Source organism: Carcharodon carcharias, chromosome 14 (genome assembly GCF_017639515.1).
Source record: "Carcharodon carcharias isolate sCarCar2 chromosome 14, sCarCar2.pri, whole genome shotgun sequence".
NCBI lineage: Eukaryota > Metazoa > Chordata > Chondrichthyes > Lamniformes > Lamnidae > Carcharodon > Carcharodon carcharias.
The window spans coordinates 134,686,221-134,708,913 of NC_054480.1; the positions used below are offsets into that span (position 1 = coordinate 134,686,221).

Genomic DNA, 22,693 nt, shown 5'->3' on the forward strand with positions numbered 1-22,693 from the left:
TGCTTTGAAGAGATTTCCCTTTTAAATTAAAATCTAAAGGGACAGGATGCAGCCGGTGCTGACACTTGTGCGAGTTGATGTCATGAGCCTATCCTTTGCAGAGCGGTTACTGCTGGGTGCGAATATTGGGTGTCCAGTGACAATACTGTGGAGTTAGGAGGCTGGTCACTGGGTCCTGGCTATCTCGAATACATGCAGCGCAGTGCTTTCAAAGTGATCGATGGGATTCACAAGGTGCAGGAGCTAGACGCAGTAGCGGCTTTTTAATAACCGACTAGGGCAGCATTATCTTCTGAGCATTTTGCAACAAGCTGGAGGACTGATGAAGCATTGAAATGTGTTGAAATCCAGTCTGTGGATCCTTTAATGCTATCTTTGAATTTCCTGCTTAACAATGCGGAATCAATCACTGCTTTAAATGGCATTTGGTTTAATCTTGGGAGTTAAGAACACAGGGCATTTGAAGGTAAAAGGCCGTGTAATGATGATCCCTCCATATGTCATGCAGCAGTGTTATTGCAACAGGAACTAAGCACATCCACTTCCCCTTTGTACGCTGTTTAAGAGCAAGGGCCTGTTCCATTTTTACAGCTGGAAGGTTACAAGAGTTCTCATAGCATTGTGCAGTGCATCTGTGGAAAAGGATGGGTTTAGTATTGATTCGTTGCAGTAATAATGGTGTATGGCATATTTAAATGGGACTGAAGGAAAGATGGATCGCAGGATCAATAAGGAGGTCATTTACAATTGCAAGGATGTATCCTTTATTGCAGCAGTGAATCTGTACTGAACCAGTGAGCATGATATTAAGGTGAATGAAAGTCACCTAAAGCAGACACCCACCATGCAGAGCTTTAACCAGTGAAGATGAGGAGAGCACCAAAGCAGGATTGTCTCACAGCTGACTGTAGCATTTACGTGTTCTCCAATTAATGTCCAGGTTCCAGTGTCGGATGCTGCAAACAAACACAATGTAAGGAGCCCTTGACATCTGCAAATCTGGCAGGGACTGAAAGAAAGACAAAATTAAGTCAATCCCCGGAACAATCTCGATACCACAGGGCCTCTTAAAGAAAGGTTCTTCTGACTGTCCAGTTTTCCTGTGTGAGTGTCAAGCCTGTTGTGGCAGGATGATAGGTGTACTGATTACTCTTAATTACCTACTGCAGGAAATGTTAAAGCAGCTTCAGACCAAGCTGGAACAAGAAGCTTGCAACTTAGCATCCACTGGAAAGGTCGAATTTCTGGACCAGCTGAAAGGTAGGACATATTTCTTTATGTGCAATGTAAAGATCAGAAATCCATCTGATGAAAGTAATTTACGAGTTTATCTGTTTGAAAAGAACAAAATTTTTCTCTGTCCATCACAATGCATCCCCTCCTCCAAGTAGAATGGGCGGGACAAACATCCAAAGAAATTAGCTTCCGATTTTCTGTAAACTCTACCCCAAAGTGTCACTTGATGTCAGCCCGTGGCTCAGTTAGCATCACTTGTGGCTCAGAGCCAGAAGGTTGTGGGTTCAAGGCCCACTCAGGACTTGAGTGTAAAATCTCGGCTGATGCCCCAGTGCAGTACTGAGGGAGTGCCGCATTGTCGGAGGTGCTGTCTTTCAGATGAGTTGTTAAACCAAGGCCCCAACTGTCCTCTCAGATGTATGTAAAAGATCCATGTCACTATTTTGAAGAAGACTAGGGAGTTCTTCCTGGTGCCTTGGTCAACGTTTATCCCTTAACCAACACCTAAAATTCTGGTCATTATCACGTTGCTGCTTGTTGGACTTTGCTGTGTGTTTCTTACATTGCAACAATTACCACACCTCAAAAGTGCTTCATTGACTGTATAGTACCTTGGGGTGTATTGAGGTATACAAATGCAAGTTTGTCTTTCTTATATGAGGCATAGAAGTGTAAAGATTTTTTTCTTTCTTTGATGGGATGTGGGCGTCACTGACTAAGCCAGTATTTATTGCCCATCCCTAATTCCCCTTGAACTGAATGGCTTGCTCAGCTATTATAGGGGGCAGTTAAGAGTCAACCCCATTACTATGGATCTGGAATCACATGTAGGCCAGATCAGTCAAGGATGGCAGATTTCCTCCCCTAAAGGGCATCAGTGAACCAGATGGGTTTCATGTGCCAGAATTTTCCCATCGGCGATTTGGGGGTGGGGCCCGCTCGCCGACAGGAAAATGACGCAGGATGATGTCGGGAGGAACCTCCGATGTCATCCCACCCCATTTAAATATTCAGGAAGGTGGGCGGACAGCGCAATCAGCTGTCCGCCCGCCGACCTGCCAAAGGCCAATTGAGGCCATTGACAGGATAATTAAGGTCATTAAAAACCCTGCCCGTCCAACCTTAAGGCTGGCGGACAGGCCAGGAGCTCCGGTGGGAAGGAGAAAAAACAGGAAACCTCATCCACTGGTGGGATGAGGTTTCACGTCCATTTGAAAAATCTTTAATAAAGTTTATGTAATATTTATTAACGTGTCCCATCTCGTGTGACATTGTCACATGAGGGGGACACGTTAATCCTTTTTTTATTTTTCTATTTTTTAAGTTTACAAACCTTTCAGCGCTCTCCCTGAGACAGCACTTAGTCTCAGGGAGACGTGTGCTCTTTCGTGCGCATGCGTGAAACAGCGCACTTTGACTGTTGGAGAATCCCTCCCACCCCCCACCCCCCCACCCCCCCGCACAGGAAGCGCATAGCCCTTCCCACCGGGTGGCCCGCTGGGTGGGCCTTAATTGGCCTGCCCACTTAAAATGGCAGCGGGGCCCGTTTTGGCGGCGGAGTTCGGCTACCCGCTTGCCGCCGAGCCGGTGGAGCCCGCCCGCCCATCGAGGGCTAAACTCTGCCCGTGGTCACCATTGCTGAGACTAGCTTTCAATTAACTGAACTGAAATCACGGTGGGATTTGAACCCATGTTCCCAGACCATTAACCTGGGTCTACTGGATTACTAGTCTAGTGACATTACCATCGCATCACCACCTTTGCCTATTGACTGAAGATTTACCAAATGTGTAAAAAAACATGAAAAGGACAATATTTTGGTACAACTTTTTCCAGCTTCAAGTAGAGGCCTGTAACCGATGGATGAGTTGCAATCTTTCGTCCACAATGCGATAGCAGGATTTCACCTGGGTAGGACACACACACCAGCGCTGCATTAGAGTTGAAAATGCCTGCTCCTCCGTTTAATTCCCCAAACAGTGATTCCACAAAGCGGTGCTGAGTTTACAACTCTGCTTTAACTGACAATGACCCTGCAATCAGTGTTTAGTTATTGTCCCAAATATAACCAGCATGTGAGCCGAGGCCTGATTTCGAAAGTAATCCCATCTGGCCTGTTGTGCGGTATTATCCAAATCCTGTTTTCTCAGTTTTCGATTTTACCACCTCACAACAGATCTATCTTTTCTCGTATTGATTCCTGCACTTGTGTTTTATTATAGCTGTCCTACCCCTTCCCCCACCCCCAGGGATGTTACTGTGATCAATGCAGTGTCTGCTCTAATTAAACAAGCTTCGAACAATTGCTTCCCCTTTGAGGAATGTAACTGTAATTGATTCCTCTGTGACAGAGGATACCTACAAAATTTTACTACCAGCAACTTTCTAATTGCAGCAATGTGTTAGTTGAGGCTGATAATCTAATCAGTTCAGTTGGTGAATATATTTTGATCATTGAATGCCAGGGGTTGTAGTTTGGAGTTGATTACTTTGCAGTATGTAACGGAGTTCTACTTGGAGTAGGTGTAAAGAAAAATTTCAACTACAATAATAACAGCTGGTATTTATATATCATCCTTAATGTAATAAAATGCCCCAAAGTGCTTCACAGAGGCATTATAAAACATAGAAACATAGAAAATAGGAGCAGGAGTAGGTCATTTGGCCCTTTGAGCCTGCTCCACATTCAATTTGATTGTGGCTGATACACCATCTCAATGTTGTACTCCCTGTCTCTCCCCATACCCCTTGACACCTTTAGAGTCTAGAAATCTATTTCCTCTTAAATATATTCAGTGACTTGGCCTCCACAGTTCTATGTGATAGAGAATTCCACAGGTTCACCACCCTCTGAGTGAAGACGTTTCTCCTCATCTCAGTCCTAAATGGCCTACCCCGTATTCTGAGATTGTGACCCCTTGTTCTAGATCCCCCTCCCCTCAGCCAGAGGAAACTTCATCCCTGCATCCAGTCTGTCCAGCCCTGTCAGAATTTTATACGTTTCAATGAGATCCTCTCTCATTCTTCTAAACTCTAGTGAATACAGGCCTAGTTGACCCAATCTCTCCACATATGACAATCCTGCCATCCCAGGAATCAGTCTGGTGAATCTTTGCTGCAGTCCCTCTATGGCAAGTATATCCTTTCTTAGCTAAGGAACTAGATATGTCACTGAGCCACAGAAGGACATATTAGGTCAGACGACCAATAGCTTGGCAAAGAAGTAGGTTTTAAGGAGCAGCTTAAAAAGGAAAGTGAGGTAGAGAGACAGAGAGGTTCAGGGAGAGAATATCAGAGCTTAGGGCTCAGCCACCTGAAGGCACAGCCACCAGTGGTGGAGTCATTAAAATCAAGAGTGCTCAAGAGGCCAACATTAGAAGAATGTAGATATTTTGGAGGGTTGTGGGACTGGAGGAGATTGTAGAGATAGGGAGGGGTGAGGCCGTAAAGGGATTTGAAAAGAAGGGTGAGAATTTTAAAATTGATGTTTTTCTTAACTGGGGGCCAATGTAGGTCAGTGAGCACAGGGGTGACGTGTGAATGTGACTTGGGTGCGAGTTAGGATACGGACAGTAAAGTTTTGGATGACTTGAGTTTATGGGTGGTAGAATGTGGGAGGCTAGCCAGGAGTGTGTTGGGATAGTCAAATCTGGAGGCTAAAAAAAGGTGTGGATGAGGGTTTCTGTAGCCGATGAGCTGGGGCAGGGGCGGAATCATGCAAAGTTACGGAGGTGGAAATACACAGTCATAGTGCTGGCATAGTGATGTGCTCAGGTTCAAATACACCACCAAGGTTGCAAATAGTCTGATTCAACCTCGGACTTGAGCTTATATAGCACCTTGCATGGCCCCAGGATGTCCCAAAGTAATTTACAACCAATGCAGTATGTTTGAAGTCAGCATAAGCAGTAAGTGTTGGCCTATCCGACTGTCAATAGATGGGTTGAAGGATTTTCTCTTCCTTAAGCCAGGGATGCGAAGGTCAATTCTGTCACCCTTACAGCAGCTCTGATTGAGATCAGCCAGCTGGGATGGGTCTTGCATTTTTCTAATCTGGATGACTATTAATCGAAGACATCAAGCAAAGCCCCCACGTTGAAACTTGATCCCTATGTGGCAGCTTAAAGCTTTTTATATGTACTCCCATTCCACACACATATGGTCATGTAACCTTATCTGCAGAGATTAGATTATGTGGGTGCGTAATGCACAGAAATGTCACATCAATAATGATATGTTGGTGCATTTTTCTCGTTGATAGGTGGTTAAGCCAATCTCATTAGTTGTATGGGTGAGTTTTGGCCCTGCAATGTCTGTGGTGCATGTAAACACTATTAATGTGTTTTCACTACTGTACAGCCTCAGTGTTTCGGGCTGTAAGGTATGGGACTGATAGCTATTGGGAGAAGTCTATATTGATGTACAGGTATGTTGAGGCTGGCACCTCCACTGAGCCCCTGGCTCGATACCCCAACCACTGCTAAATTACACTCGAGATGTCACACTTCAAAGTAACATAGTATTTATATAATAAAAGAGGAGGAGACACAGGTAGTTATGATGGTTTCTTCCGGCCTGTGCCAGGGATTTACTAGCAGTTGTCGATCCGTTCGCTTCCCCCATAGACAGCATCAAGTCTTTAACTGACCTCAGGATGTGCCTATTTTCAGCACCTCGAACTTGTCGCCTTAAAGGGGCAAGCTGGCTAAACGTAAATTAACCTTGGCTACAGAATTATACACAACATGCCTGTCCTTTATATTACACATATCATCTATTTACCAAGAGCAACACCATGTGTGAATTGTTCATTTACCTTTGAAAAAAAACACCATTTTAACATGTGACAGAAGTTAATTTCAAAGTTCCTTGGGCACTCAATCATTCACAGAATTCAATTGTGTGCCAGCGGTTGCATTTTATTTGGTAGATCATCAACCTTTCAGATAGAAATATGTTATGAATCATTAGAGATCTTCTCCTGATAATTTAACGGTGACCTGATGCAACAAGGGTTACAGTGACTCTTTAGAAATGCCCTCTTCATATTTTGTGGCAGAAAACATCAGACTGTTTTCCTATATTGTCAGCTGTGATTCAGTTGGTAGAGCTCTTGCCAAGTCAGAAGGTTGTGTGTTCAAATCCCACCCCAAGGACATGAGCACAAAAATCTAGGCTGATAATTCAGTGCAATACTGAGGGAGAGCTGCACTACTGGAGATACTGTCTTTTGGATGAGATGTTAAACTGAGATCCCGTCTACCCCTTCAGGTGAATGCGAAAGATCCCATGGCATTATTTCAAAGAAGAGCAGGGAGAGTTATGGTGTCCTGGTCAATATGTTTCCTCTCAATCAACATCACAGAAATACATGATTTGGTCATGATCACATTGTTGTTTGTGGTGACTTGCTGTGTGCAAATTGGCAGTCATATTTCCTACTTTACAACTGTGATTACACTTCAAAATTACTTCATTGGCTGTAATGCAATCTTTACAGAGATGGGATGTCATATGGTCATGATACGTTCCGATATCAATGCAAATCCTTTTATCCATTCCTTCTCATTGTGAGATGTTGCTGGTGGTCATAATCATAATCTGAGGAAGACAAGGGAATATCAGGTGTGAGAAAGTTAAAAACTATATGTCCATGCACGCCACAAAGTTTAGTGGGTAACTATAACCATTCTGTGTCATACTAAGCTATATGGGTTAGAGTCCCAGGTTTAATGAGCAGATTCTGCACAGTTAGTTGGAATAGTGCTATAATTTGACTCAGTGCCGCTAGCAGAAGCTGGAGAAAATCTTATTGTTATCCTGTAACCCACATTAACCTGTGAGGTCTTGTGGCACAGTGGGTAGCACCCAGTCTCTGAGTCAGGAGCCCTGAGTTTGAGTCCCACCGCAGGACTTGATGGCCAAGGAAGGTGTTCATAAAGTGACTAAATAGGTTGAGCATCAACCTGAAAACCCTACCAACACATGTCAATGGCAGATGGTAAGAGTCGGGGAGATTTCAGGTCAACAATATGATGGAGATTCTACCATCACTATTGTTGTGAGAAGGGGTGAACTGGTTCCCCTCTATTCAACCTCCTTGGCTGGTCACAGCGAAGATTTAAGTTTCTCTTTTATGAGGATATGCCTTTTCCAAATCAGTATGCATTTAACTATTTGAGCTGTGAGCAATAAGGAGCCAATCAGGCAAGGTTTTCTTGAGTCAAAACAAGAGCAAATTTATTAACCACTAAACCTGAGAAAAATACAACATCAAGCATTCAGCTCTCACACAGTCATTAGGGCACACACACACACATACACAGACACACGTATCAGAAATAAGGGGAGTTAGAGTCCATTAAAAAAAGGTTAAAGAATATATGGTTGAGTGGTCTTTGATTGTCCTTGAGGCGTTGACTTTAAACACTGCTGCTGATTTGGGTTAGCTGGTTTCTTGAATGCAATCAGATGTAGAAGATGTTGTAATTATTACATGATCTCGGTTCACTGGTAGGTCTCTGATAGAGTTGGCTTCTCAAACCAGGCAACACTCTTATTCCAAAAGAGCGAGAGGGAGAGAGTGCAGCCCTCAGCTTGTTTCCTCTGCTGAAGACTTTTGTGACACCATCTGTATCACTGGCAATCTTTCTCTAGTGGCTGACAGCTTTGCCTGGAAATACTTCACACGTTGGATGTTTCCAAGAGGTTTTGGGTGTGTCTGTCTGTGGCAGCCATTGTTTCAGTATCCAATATTTTGCATTTTTAATGTCTCTTCCTTAGATAGTTATGAGTTTTGATGGGTGTCTGGGTTATGGGAAACGTCTTTCTCTTCACACTCCCCTGAGGGTGATTTGTTGGTTTCTCACCTTCACCTTGGAATGTTGCCTTGCAGTTTTAAGCTGTTTGCTCTGTCTCAGTTCAACTTGCAAAATTTCCAGTCAGTTGAAAGTTGAAAAATCATATTTTCAAGAATAAAGGGGCAAAGCCTTGTGACACTATCCATAGCTTCAGACTACAACATGCGTGCAAAAGTGCATGTGGCCACAGCAACTCAAATTTCCTGAATGAAGTTTAACACACCAGCCACTGTAAATGTGCATATGCGCATCAAGTGAGACTAGGTTCAAGCTCAGCTGTGATAACCCAGTGTACAATAGCTTGCCTACACTTACACGGAATTTCTGCAGGGGTTCTCCTGAACTGCTGTGGAAATTGAAGCCCTAATTGTCTCAGCTCATGTAAGATGAATAATCACTAATGTAACAGGGGAATTCAGGCACATGGACAGCATGAAGGTTATAAAACGGGGATCATTTATTCCATTGGCATCAAATCTTTGTAAACATTAATGGAAAAGCTTAATTTAGAGGAATGAACTATTTACAATGAACATTCGTGACTGAAACTCCAGATCTACCAGGAGACTGTTGAGAGCTTAACTCCTGATCTCTAATCAGCCGGGTAGCAAAGTTCATTTGGGGGGGGATCCTACTGCTAATTTCCCGAGATCACGTGACCTAGATTACCTTGTCTCCCACACAGAAGAGGGACCTTCCTCCCCTTGGGGCTTCTCGGAATCAGGGTGCTGCCCTGTCAGTCCGACTAGGTCTCCAGCAGCTATGCATCTGCTCAGATCTACTTCCCAGTTCTCTAGCCACCATCAGAGCTCCGAGTTGCCCTATTGGTGGCCTTGGTTCTTACCATGCTGCAACTCACAAGTCCTGAACTTTTGCTCCTTGCTGCTCTCTCCCTCACCTCATGGCTTTGCACCCCCCACCCCCGTCACCCCAGCCTGCCAAAGACACTGTTCCCTGCACAGCGGGGCCGACTAGTTCCCCTGCTCATGCTCTCTCCCACCATCGCCATCTTCTGGTGGAGGGCCCGCTACGCTAAGGTGAAATACAATCCTTGTGCAATTGTACCCCAGTAAGGTGAGGAAGAAATTTGGAAGCATTGCTCATTGACCATGTATGTCATCCACTAAAGCAAATAGATGAAAAATCTTGGGCAGCATGCCTGTGGGTCCCCAATAAGTGCATTAAATGGGTGACCCTCCCAGGTAGCTTAGAAGACCAGCCTATTATTTCCAGTAACACATTGGGACAATGGGTGTCACCGTGTGAGCAGTAAGGCATCCACAGTTGTCAAGGTGATCGAGTCCCTGATGAAGGCGGGCCAATCCTCAGACAATAAGCGAGGTAACCCCTTCCCAGGTACAATAAGATCAGGCCATCGCTTACCTCACTTGGTGTTTATTCCCTCTTCCCAAAGATAGCAGAGGGGAAACAAACAGTGAACTGGGTGATCCACACAGTTCTTTTAGCTGAGGAACTCTATGCAACACAGAGAGTCCTATTAGATCCAAAATGTGGTTGAAAGATATTTTGGGAAGAAAGGATAATAGAGGAGGATGTTGGCTGTACACAAATGGGCAATTATGAAAGGAATTGCCAAACCTGATTGATGTAAGTTGGCTATGAATGACAGGTTCAAATATAAGAGTACTCATGAAAATTGGAGGAGTGAGAGTATGGAAGGAATTCTGGTGGAATTTTTCAACCAAAAAGTAATGGAGTCATGAGGTAGATTATATTCCAGAAAGTTATCCAAGTGGAGTGCTGAAGTGGGAAAACATTTAGCAAAAGTAGGACAAAAACAAAAATACCTGGAAAAACTCAGCAGGTCTGACACTAAGATAGAAGCAAAACATTGCAGATGCTGGAAATCTAGAACAAAAACAAAAATACCTGGAAAAATACCTGCAAAAGTAGGGTTAGTTGTGGAACAAACTGGCTTGATGTTTTGAATAGCATGTTCGTAAATAAGCTTATGTTATATCAATACCACAGGATTCATGGTCAAATATTCTTCTGCTTTCTTCCATAGAGTTGAACACAGATGTTGCCAAACTATGTGACATAAAGTGGCAGTCAACTATGGTGTGCTCGGGACAGGAGGAGTTTGTACTGGAGCAGGGAGCTGAGAGAAACCAAATGCACCCTGGAGTAATTGTTCGGGAACAAGATTCTTTGCCAGTGGTAATTGGAAACGTGGAGCGTCTGGAGGAACTTAATGAAGAAAGGTAATTCTTGGAGCAGTGGGGAGGGATCCATCACTAGTCACTGGGCCGGACTTTACAGCCCTCCGCTGGATGTGTTTTTGGCCACAGGGAGCACTTAAAATACGACAGGTGGCAAGCCCACCTCCTTCCCACCCACCCTGGAGCTGTTCCCCACAACACGTACACGGGAAGGCACTGAAATCAGCAGGTGCCCGCCATTTTTAAATGAATAACTAAAGTTCAGTTGAGCTTGTTAACAAGCCAACTGACCGGGATAATACGCTACTCAAGCCATTATATGGTTGGCTTGGGCAGGTGGGTGGGAGTGGACATGCCGTTGTTTTTAAACAGAAGTGTTTCAAAAGCAGGAAGGAAGGGGGGCTATGCCCTTTGGGAGGTGCCCTGTGTGCATCAGACACAGTCCCCCAAAACATTACTCCCCTTTTCAAAAATAAAAATACCTGGAAAAACTCAGCAGGTCTGGCAGCATCTGCGGAGAGGAATACAGTTAATGTTTTGAGTCTGTATGACTCTTCAACAGAACTAAGTAAAAATGGAAAAGAGGTGAAATATAAGCTGGTTTAAGTGGGGTGGGGTAGAGCTGGATAGAGGGCCAGTGACAGGTGGAGATCCCCTTTTGTTCCCTCTCCCCTGGCGTCCAAGTCCAGCAACCCTTCCCCCACCCGCCAACCCCAGCCCCCTGGCTGCCCCTCCTCAAGCTGCCCGATCCCTCCCTGCCCAAAAAGGTCTGACTTAGCTAGCTCCAGCATCCATCGTCTCTTCTCCTGGGCCTGCTTGCAGCCCCGACAGCACCCACTACTGAGCTTTGGCATTGCTGGTACTGCTGGAGCTACCGGCCAAGCTCTCGAGGGAGGGACTTCCTCCCCCCTGAGGAGTGGAAATCTCACCAACACCTCGTTTAGCCCAGCCGCAGTGCAAGGCGGGCTTCTTTCATGTGTGTCGGCTGACTTTCCTTCTGGTGGGGGATGGGGCGAGCCAATTTTACCCCTTGTCAAATCCAGCCCACTGCGATTCCAGGGCACTGTTAGTGTGAGTGAATGAAGATGGCCTTTCTTCTATTGAAAAGAATGTCCAGTGGTCAGATACTAAAATGAAATACAAAGAAGAAAGGCTGGAAACCTGGGATCGAAATCATAAATTCTGCCACTCCTCCATAGGGTAGGGGATATGGTGGCATAGTGGTAATGTCACTCAGTTAGTAATCCAGTGTAATGCACTGGGGGCATGGGTTGAAATCCTACTACAGTAACTGCTAGAATGTAAGTTCAACTAACAAATCTGGAACATAATACTAGTCTCATTAATGGTGACCACGAAACTATCATCGATTGTCATAAAGATACATCTGGTTCACTAATGCCCTTTAGGGGAGGAAAGCCTGGCCTACATGTGATTCCAGACCTACAGCAACGTGGATGACTCTTAACGTCCCTCTGGTCAAGGGCAATTAGGGATGGGCAGTAAACACTGGCTTTGACAGTGATGCTCACATCCCATGAAAGATGCACAGTGGGTACACTTTAGAGGATTTTAAACTTGAACTTTAGAGGATTTTGAACTTGAGTCAACTGCACATGAAAGAGGGAATTAATTAAACATGAAGAAAATAAAGGGTCCGAGGAATGACTTGGGATACCGAACCAAAGAAGCCTCCTCCTAAACCAAAGATTCAATAAAATCTTAAATTATTTAGATGGGAAGTCTGAATACTTCATAAAATTAGGACAGGCGAACTGGACCAAAGGACGTAACAGGGAAAAGGGATTTACAACAGATACATTAGCAAGAATTTCTTCGTAGAAAGGATGCTTAGTGTTTAGGATCATTTTACAGGCTAAGTATTGAGACAAGCCGCTAGGGGCTTTCAAAATGGAATTCGGCACTATAATAGGTGTGCTCCGGGTAAATTTCTAATGTCAGGCAGCGATAAAGGAAGCGTCACCCACTGGGGGTACTCGGCAGAGATTTGGATCACATGCAGTGCACACGTGCCAGCAATGTCTGGTTGGAAGATGACTTTCTGGGTGCTGGGGATTGAGGTTTGGTCAGCTGACCCCAGGATTTCTTTCAAATGCACCTGAAAATGGATAAGTGTCTCAAGATTTGTGAGTGTTCATCTTTGTTAGGAAATACAACGTGTTCTGATGAAAGACCTCGTCTAAAATGCTAAGATGTTTATCTCTTGTAGGCACTGGTGTATTTCTAACTCTCTTGTCAAGTGACTCCTGCATGTTCTATGAGAGTAAGCAGGTCCAGAATTTTGCATTAAGGCTGAGTTGTTACATCAACATTCAATTTACTGATTTACTTTTTTTACTGATTTTACTTTTCAGTGATTGAGATGAAAACATGCGGGATAATCAAAATCATATTTCATATGGGATATGACAAAGCACTGTCTGTAAACAGTTTCCCCCACTCATTTCCTGAAGACATTAAATATATATAAATACACAGAGAGTATGAAGTGCGCCTGCAGAGAAATAATTTTTGTTAACCCTGTGCTTTAAGGCTGCAGACCAACCTCCACCTGTCTGAGTCCAAGGTGCAGTGACAATGAGGCCTTGCTCAATGCCTGTGGCCCAGATCCTCTGTTGTTAAGTTTAGGAGTGGATGGCAGTACCCATTTTGCCCTGACTAGTTTTTAGAGTGTTCCCAGATGTTTGAGCTACTTTGAAAATGTTGCTTTGGAACAGGCTGGGATTTTAAAGCTTGCTCACTGAGGAGTAGGAATTGGAGAAACAAGCATGGAGAGGGGAGATGCTGGGCGGCGTGGGGGGAAGTCAGCAGGGTTTGATTCACAGTGCTCCTGATATAGCGCTCCTGATTTCATGGCCTATCGCAATCAGTCACAAAACAACAGTAGATTGGGTTTGCTGACCTCTGCACTCATCCTCAAATCTGTGTTTTCAAGCTCCCAAAATTTACCTTAATACAGCAACCTATTCAAACCTGGCATGTAATTAGACAGGCCTTTGAGGTTGGGGCTAAGATGGGTACTGGACAGGGAAAAGCTAGTTGCTGCCTCTCCTGGGTCTTGGTCAGTTTGAATCCAGCACTTGAGTTAACCACCACTTGTGTAGCCGGAACCAATTTGCATTTCCCAAGTACGGTATTGCTACACTCCGGAATCACAGTGTATAGCAACGCTACGGTTCAATTCACATGATTTGGATAGTAGGATAGTGTTTGTTACCACTCAACATTCTGCCTATTACCGGGAAAAAGAAGGAATAAATCACACCCAAGTTGTATATAGTTCATAAAGTTACACAACAGGGGCGTTGCTCATCTTGGCTTCTGATGATGTGAATTTATGACATTTTATATTTCTGCTTTATAACATAGCCCGTCCTACGCATTATACTATGCATTTCATGGACATGCCTTAGGCATGTGTCAGCAGTTATTCAGTTGGTAGTAGTCTTACCTCTTGTAAGAAGGTTATGGGTTTAAGTCCCAGCCAAGCACAAAAATCAAAGTTGTACTCTAGTGCTGTACTGAGGGAGTGCTGCACTGTTGGATTATCTGATCATTATCACATTACTGTTTGTGGAAGCTTGCTCTGCATAAATCAGCTGCTGCATTCCTGCATTACAATAGTGATTACATTTTCTTAAATGTGGAGACCAAAACTGCACTCAATATTCCAGATGTGGATTCACCAAAATCCCTGTACAATTGTAGCAAGACTTCTTTATTCTTGTTCTCCAATCCCCTTGCAGTGAAGACCAATGTACTACTTGTCTTCCTAATTATTTGCTGCACTCCCATGCTAACTTTGTGTTCCTTGTATAAGCACACCCATGTCTCTATGAACATCAACATTTACAAGTTTCAAACCTTTTAAAAAATAATCTGCTTTCTATTCTTACTACCAAAGTGAATAAATTCACACTTCCCCCCATTATACTCCATCTGCCATCTTTTTGCCCACTCACTTAACCTGGCTACATTGCTTTGCAGCCTCTCTGTGTCCTCCCCACAGGTGCCTTTCCGCGTAGCTTGGTATTATCAGCAAACTTTGATACATTACCCTCTGTTTCTTCATCTAAGTCATTAATTTAGATTGTAAATAGTTGAGGCCCCAGCACTCCACTATTCATTGCCTGCCAGCCAACTTGATAAAGCCCTGTTTATGCCCACTCCCTGCTTTCTATCTGTTAACCAATCCTCTACCATGTTAAAATATTACCCCCAACTCTATGAGCCCTTATCTTGCCTATTAACCTTTGTGTGGTACCTTATCAAATGCCTTTAAGAAACCCAGGTATACTATATCTACTGGTTCCCCTTTATCTACCTTAGTGGTTACATCCTCAAGAAACTCTAATAAATTTGTCCAACAATAATTTTCCTTTAGTAAAACCACATTGACTTGTTGGCCAGAGTTTTCACCCCGTTGGGGGGGATGTTTAAGAGCGGGCGTGCGGAGGCGTGTCTCCGATTGGTGCCCCCAATTGGGGGCTCCGCCATTTTGTATGGGCAGGTCAGTTAAGGCCCGCCCAGCCTGAGGTCCTCACGGAAATGCTCCCTGTGCAGGTGGGGGCGGAGGTGTGGGGGGGAGGGGGAATTCCCTGAGCAGGGAGTGCGCTATTTCACGCATGCGCACGAAAGAGAGCACTCATCTCCCTGAAACTAAGTGCTGCCTCAGGGAGATCAGCTGTACAATGAAAAATCTGAAAAATAGAGAAAAATAAAATTCCCTGACATGTCCCCTCATGTGACACTGTCACATGAATTGGGACATGTCCATCACTTTGAAATACACTTTAATTACATTTTTTAAAACCTACATGAAACCTCATCCCGCCCGTGGAAGAGGCTTCATGCTTTTTCTATTGCACACCAAGGCTCCCAGCCTGCCCGCCAACCTTAAGGTTGGATGGGCAGGTCCATTAATTAGTTTAATGGCTCTGTCAATGGCCCCAATTGGCCATGGACAGGTCGGTGGGCGCACAGCTGATTTTGCTGAGCCCCCGCCTACCTGAACATTTAAATGAGGGTTGGTGACGTCTGGAGTTTCGCCCGATGTCATCCCGCATCATTTTATGCGTCAGTGAGCGGGCCCCACCCCCCCGCTCGCTGCCTGGGAATTCTGGCCATCCTAATCATACTATGCTTTTCTAAGCGCATTATTAAGACTTCCATAATAATAGATTCCAGAATTTCCCCAAGTACTGATGTTAGGCTAACTTGCCTGTAGTTCACTGTTTTCTCTCTCCCTCCTTCCTTGAAAAGCGGTGTAACATTGGCCAACTACCAATCCAATGGGAACCGTCCCCGAATCTAAAGAATTTTGGAAAGATGACCGAGGTGGGGGAAGGGCAGGAAGACAATGCAAGTGAAGTAACTGGGCAAAACACAATGCAATGGCAGGCTGAAGAAAACTTCTCAATGCACAGGGAACTTCCGCACTGAGCTAAAAACTGGCAGCAGAAGTGTTTTGATCTTGAATATTGCAGAAAAGAGAAGCTTTGTTCATCCTGCATTCATCAGGGCAAACACAAGAATGCTAAATTTCGAATGACCAGTGCCCCCTTTTCTCCTGAGCTATAAATTGTTGTGGCCGTTTGAAATTTGGCCTGATGAGTGCAAGACGAAAAGCTTCGGCAACATGTCCCCCTCTCCAGCAATATCCGTGTTCTGAGCTTCTGTGAAAAATGGCTGATTTATTGATGACACTAAGATATCTCATCTCTTCTTGCACAGGGCATTGCTCCTTTCTGAGATTGAAAAGGAAGAGAAAGAAAAAGCCTTTTATTGTGCTCAGATCCAGAATCTTGGCAGGCGGGCAGATGAACTCTCACAAATCAGGAATGTAAGTATGAATGGAGCTGGAAGGGTGGTTAAGAGTCTTGGTTCAACCCCAATTCCAAAAAAATGCATATCGTAAGAAGAATATACAAACCTTTTGGAATGTAGAAAGGCCATTAGAGCTCAAGCAAGGCATCACTGCTTTCAAATATCAAATAATTATCCAGCCAAAGTGATAACTATATTTTAATTTGATTACTGGTCCTGTCCTCACAGGAGGGAGCCATGATTGAAAGGATTCGGAGAGTCAGCACTGCAGTTTTGTGCTCCCATCTTAGAACTGTACACACTTTGGGCAATGGGATCAATTAATTTACCCTTTAATATCAAGTTCACCACTCAACAACAGAAAGGAGCCAAAGAAACTATTGTGAGGTTGCCTGGGCTGACACCTCCGTGGAGTACTGAGGGAATGCTGCACTGTGGGCGTGCCATCTTTTGGACGAGACTAAACTGAGATCCCACCTGCCCCCTCAGGTGGATGTAAATGACTTAGAAGAAGTCTTAGAAGCACGGGCCCAACACGCTTGAGTGTAAAATGATGCGGGTCCCGCGATATTTCGTTCGGTAGGTGCGCACCAGAGTCGGCTGCACGCCCGCTGATAATTAAAAGGCCTATTAAAGCCATTTACAATCTAATTAGATTCAAATTAACGCTGCACGTCCAACCTTATGGTTGGCGGGCAGGCGAAAAGGCTAAGCAGCCTTTACACTTTTTTAGGAAACCTCATGAACAGGTGGGATGAGGTTTCCTAAAGCAAGTAAACATTAAATAAGAACTTTATTTTTGAATTAAAAACATATCCCAGCTCATGGCTGGGATCTTTAGGTCAGCGAGCGGGCGGTGGGGGGGTTTGGCGGGGGGGGGGGGGCGGGTGCCTGATCACCGAGCCGGAAAATGACGCGAGATGACGTCATGCGGAACTCCCGACGTCGCCCCGCCTCATTTCAATTTTCAGGTCGGCGGGGGCACAGCTGAATCGGCGGGGGTGCACCCGTCGCCCTGTCAACGGCCAATTGAGGCCATTGACAAACTCACTAACATCATTAATGGACCTGCCTGTCCAACCTTAGAGTTGGCTGGTAGGCCAGCAGCCTGGGCGGCCTTGAGAAAAAGCGTGAAACCTCATCCTCGGGCGGGATGAGGTTTCATGAGGGTTTTAAAAAAATGTAATAAATGTTTGATTTCAAGTGATGGTCATGTCCCAACTCATGTGATAATGTCACATGAGGGGACATGTCAGGGAAATTTTGGTTTTGTACATTTACCATTTGTAAATTTATTGCCAATCTCCCTGAGGCAGCACTTAGCCTCAGGGAGATGAGTGCCCTCTTTTGCATGCATGCGCATAAGAGTGCACTCCTGGCTGAGGGAATCCCCCCCCACCGCCTGCACAGGGAGCGAATAGCGCTTCCTGGTGGATGTCACGCTGGGCGGGCCTTAATTAGCCCACCCACGTAAAATGGCGACGCGCCCGCACCTGGACTTTCCCCCCGACAGGGGGGGAATATTCTTCCCCATGTGACTGATTTTGATTCTCTTCATGATTTTTTTTCAATAGTGCTTCAATCTCCCAATCCGTGCCTCGGGGAGATTGAAGCGACCTTTCTTGCGCATACGCAAACTGCAGGCTAGGCCTGGCTCTCCCTCCTCCCCCACTGTTCACACAGACAGCGCCGAGTGCTGCTGTCCGCGATCCACGCTGGGCGAGCCTTTAATTAGGCCCGCCCGTGTGAAATCGCGGTGCGGAGCCGATCGCGAGAGGCAGTCGGCTTCCAGACTGCCCCTACCTGTCCCCGCCGAGCACCCCCGCCAAGGGCAAAATCCTGCCCATAAGAACAGATTATTTGGCCTGTTTGTGGGAATTGTATGCAAACTCGCTGCTGAGTTTCTTGCGTTGCAGCACTGACAACACTTCAAATGTACTCCAATGGCTTTAATGAGATCATAAAAGGCCACTATATAAATGTAATTTTTTCTTTTATTTGTAACAGCAGGTTTCATTTTTAGATTTTCTGGTCATTTTCAGTCAATATACAAGGGAACGGATGAATAGATCCTCCAAATTAGTTTTCCTGGCACACGGCTTCACGGTGATGAGAGTGCATTATTGGAATGCAGGCAGGGAGTTCATTGTGCCCCACGTGATCTTTATCCCACACTTTATTTTACTTAAATCTGTCAAAGAATTTTAATACTGTGATATTTCACATGTCTCCCGATTGACTTCATTGGAAATTCAGGTCAGGAGAGATGCAAATCTGGATGCTGACTTGCGAATCTCCCATATACACAGTTTCACCAAGTTAAATGTACCCCTCTGTGTCTGATTTACACCCAGACGGAGGACGGGGACGGCTTGCGAATCAGCCCGAGCTTCACAGCTTTGCGATCTGATCACCCAGCAGTAGCCCTTGCTACTACTTGCCACTAGGGTGTGGAAATAGTAAAAAATGTTGGCGACTAATCGTGAGGACAGAAGCATTCAGTTGAACAGTAATGCTGATTAAATAGAGAGAGAGAGAGAGGTGGGGGAAGATAGGAAAGGCCAGAAAGAAAGGTTGAAGACCAGAGGTGAGAGATTATTTGTTTTTTCTTGTGTTGAGTCTGGTAAAGGATTTTAATGTCAAAGCCCCTTTTATAGTGGGAATATTCTTACACGTTTTGCAGTGGGGTAAAGCAAAGGAGGCCTGTAAACCTGGGGCATCTACTCTAACCCTCTGACCTCATTGCGTTTGCATAAATGTCTCCTGTTTTCGGATCAGTATTTTGGATCTTTTCCAATTGAGAATTTTTTTTCTCAGTGCCGCTAGTTCCTAGTTTGCAAGCTAAAAGGTTCTTACGATTTACCAATAGAGTAATGATTATTGTAATCAGGAACAACCCAAAACAAAACATTTTTCTGAATATGATAATTGGTTTGGATGGATAAGTGGTTTATTGAGAAATTTTCATGGAGGCAGTTGCCGAATTGTGTTGATGACAAAAATAAAACCAGTAATCATAATTCATAACATGGTTCTCGACAATCATTAAAATCAAAATAAAGCATAAAATAATAAAAGGATTGCACAATTTTGAACATTTTAGTATACAAATAATTACCATATGTTGCAAAATGTGGGTTTCCTTAATTTTCAGAATAAAAATGAAAGATCTACTGCACTCTGCATTTATATTAAAGTACATAGCGTATATGTTGTCAGGCTGAGTTCATTAAATTCTCAATCATTTACATACTTTTTATGAGTTTTATCAAGTAGGGGATTGAGCTGTCTCATAATCTATTTGTTCAATATCTTATTTGCAGAATGGTGTCTTTTCGCCCTAATTCCATATGATAATTCTAATATGGTAGAATCAAAGAATCCTAAAATCACAGAAAGAGGCCATTCAGCCCCTTATGCCCAGGCTCGCTATATGAAGGAACGGTCCAATTAGTTCCAATCTCCCATAGCCCTGCAAATTTATCTTTTTTAAGGATACACCCAGTTCCCATTTGAAAGCTACTAATGAATCAGCTTCCACTACCCTTTTCGGGAATGTATTTGAGGTCAAGACGACTCACTCTACAAAAAAAAAGTCCTCCTCATAATCTCCCCTCTGGTTTCTTTGTCAATTGTCGTAAGTATCTGTCCTTTGGTCACTGATGCTCCTGCCATTGGAAACAGTTTCTCCTTATCTCCGCTATCAAAATTCTTCAGCGTTTAATTGTCACCTTAGCTTTCTCTGTTTTTAAAAATAAATGGAATTGCACTTTTTTGAGCTGTGCTTTTGGACCATAATATCATCATTGTTCTGTTGTTCAATTTGTCTGTATTTTTCTCTCCTAGGTTTCAAAGCATATGGATTTGATTCGGCATCAGCTACAATATGAAGCCCATCAAATCAAAGCCATTATTGAGGAGAGGTATGGGACAAGTGACAACACGACAGAGCGAGTCCAGGTAATAGCTGCGATATACATTTTTGTAGATCAGTGGATTTATCCTTCAGTGGCAATTAAGGACTGAGAATAGATATTGTTCTTCCCAAACTATTAGCAAATCTTGCTTTCCTTTCTTCCTACATCTTATTATTCCAGTCAAGAGGCCAACAACGACTACTTTTACATAGTGCCTTGATGTCATAAAACATTCCAAGGCACTTCACAGGATCATTATTAAAAAAGTTTTGCTACATAGCCGCTTGGGGAGATGTTAGGATAAGCTTGGTTAAAGAGGTCGGTTTGAAGGAGCATCTTAAAGGAGGAGACAGAGGTAGACCAGTGGGAACGTTTACCAAGGGAATTCTGGAGCTTTGGGCCTAGGCAACTAAGGGCACAGGTGCCAATGTTGGAGCAAGGAAAATTGGAAAGTACAAGAGGCCAGAATTGGAGGTCTTGGAAAGTTGTAGGGTTTGACCCATTTCTTCCATCTCAGCAATCAGAGAAAATAATTGCCCAGCAAATACTTGACAATTTCTGGAGAGTCACAGAAGGCTCATCTCCATCTGACAAGTTTTACAATTGAATGCATTTGTACGCATTCCTCGTACAAGAATCCATTTAGCAGAAGTTGATTTTTCGGCAATCTGTGTCTATCTTTTATAACTTGGGGAAAAAAGAGAACACCCTCCGTTTCGAAAATGTAGACATCACGTGAAACAAAGACAGAAAATGTCCATTTCCGTCACAGTTAAAACCCGGCTGAAATCAATTGAGACGAAACCTGATATAAGTCGGGAATTGGCCTCAAGGGTGCTCGCGTTTCCATCTTTAGTGTTTTAAATCAGTGCAGCCACTGTATGCTCACTTGTACAAACAAATAGCATTTGACAGTGCATTTGCTGGAGGCACTGAATGACCTTACAGAGGTTGGCAAGTCCTGTGTGTCCCAACTGATGAAGATATAGGCACAAAGGGAAAATTTAATCAAGTGTATAGTTTTTACTTCCACTTAGACTGTTAAATTACCACACACTGTTTATTCACTGGTCAGATCCATTCTAAATTTTGGATTTACCTTGTTTGAACAAGTAGGTGGGGGGCAGCAAGAAATCAAGCTGCTATTGAATTCCCAGAATGAAAATGTTTGAATTAGCTCATCATGATGATGCCCAAATATTCTTGGACCATAATGCCAGCAATAACCCACCATAACAAACCTGGAGATAAGAAACATTAATCCAAGACAGGATGCCAAGAGATATTTAGCATTATTTGTGCTTATACCAATTTAAGACATTCATTTGAGTGACTGTGTCAACACAGTGGACTTGAGTTACTCGAGGGCCACTTCTACATACATTATCATTGCTGCAGTGGGGCATAGATTTAGGGTAAGAGGTAGGAGGTTTATAGGCAATTTGAGGGGGAGTTTTTTCACCCAGAGGGTGGTGGGGATCTGGAACATCTGCAAGGGTGGTAGAGACAGAAACTTTCAAAATGTTTATAAAGTCCTCAGATATGCACTTGAGGTGCCGTAACCTACAAGGCTACAGACCAAGAGCTGGAAAGTGAGGTTAGGCTGGATGGCTCCTTGTCAGTGGGCATGATGGACTGAATGGCCTCTTTCCATGCTGTAAATGTCTATAATTCTATGTTACAGTGGCAGCTTAGGTATCAGTTGACGACTGTCTAAGAAAATCTCTTGTGGAGGAAAATAAGTCAGGGCGCACAAATTCGCAGAGTCTGAGCTTGGTAATTTGGTGATTAAGGGAATTTGATGCAGTGAAGGAAGAGGGGAGCAGGTAAATGATTGGTTGATGAGTAGTTTGCTCATCTATTTTTCAAAAGTTAGGTAGTTTATTAGTAATTGTAAGGGTTTAGTAAAGTTTAATAACAGTAGTAAAGCTCATTGGGAGTTGTAGGCTTACTAATGATAAATTAATTAAGAAAATAATAATAAGTTAATTAAAACATAATAAAGATGTCAGGGCAGCTGCGTGTTGGGACTGCAGAATGTGGCAGTTCCTGGACACCAGTGTGATCCAGGTCAAACATGTCTGTTGTAAGTGTTGGTGGCTTGAAGAACTTCAGCTCAGAGTCATTGAACTGGAGACTGAGCTTCAGACACTATAATGCATCAGAGAGGGGGAAATATACCAGGACACTTTGTTCCAGAAGGCGGTCACACCCCTTAAGTTAGGTTCTTCTGATTTGGCCAGTGGTCAGGGACAGGAGGGTGTGACTACGAGTGAGGCAGGTAAGGGGGTCAAGAAGGTAGAAGTGGAGGAGCCTCTGCCCTTGCAATTGTCCAATAGGTTCCAAGTTCTGGCAGCTTGTAAGGATGAAAGTGGGGCTGCAGGGTGTATAAGTGAACTGACCATGGCATCATAGTACAGGAAGCCACTTAAGTGGGGGGAGTAAATAGGAATGTAGTGGTAGCAGGGGACAGTATAGTCAAGGGATAGACACAATTCTTTGCACTTGAGAGGGTGAGTCCAGACAGCTGTGTTGCCTGTCCAGTGCCAGAGTTTGGGGCATCTGCTTAGGGCTGGAGAGGAACTTGCAGTGGGAGGGAGATGATCCAGTTGTCATGGTTTACGTTGGTACCAACGACATAAATAGGACT

At 44.0% G+C, this 22,693-nt stretch overlaps 1 protein-coding gene across 1 annotated transcript in view; it reads left to right on the top strand.

Moving 5' to 3' along the window:
- apc2 (APC regulator of WNT signaling pathway 2) overlaps positions 1-22,693 on the top strand; it is a 102,634-nt gene that overhangs the window by 21,374 nt on the left and 58,567 nt on the right. The window contains exons 3-6 of the mRNA XM_041203913.1: positions 1,170-1,260; positions 10,126-10,321; positions 16,034-16,142; positions 19,973-20,086. Coding sequence (XP_041059847.1) covers positions 1,170-1,260; positions 10,126-10,321; positions 16,034-16,142; positions 19,973-20,086 — 510 coding nt within the window. The remainder of the gene's footprint in view (positions 1-1,169; positions 1,261-10,125; positions 10,322-16,033; positions 16,143-19,972; positions 20,087-22,693) is intronic.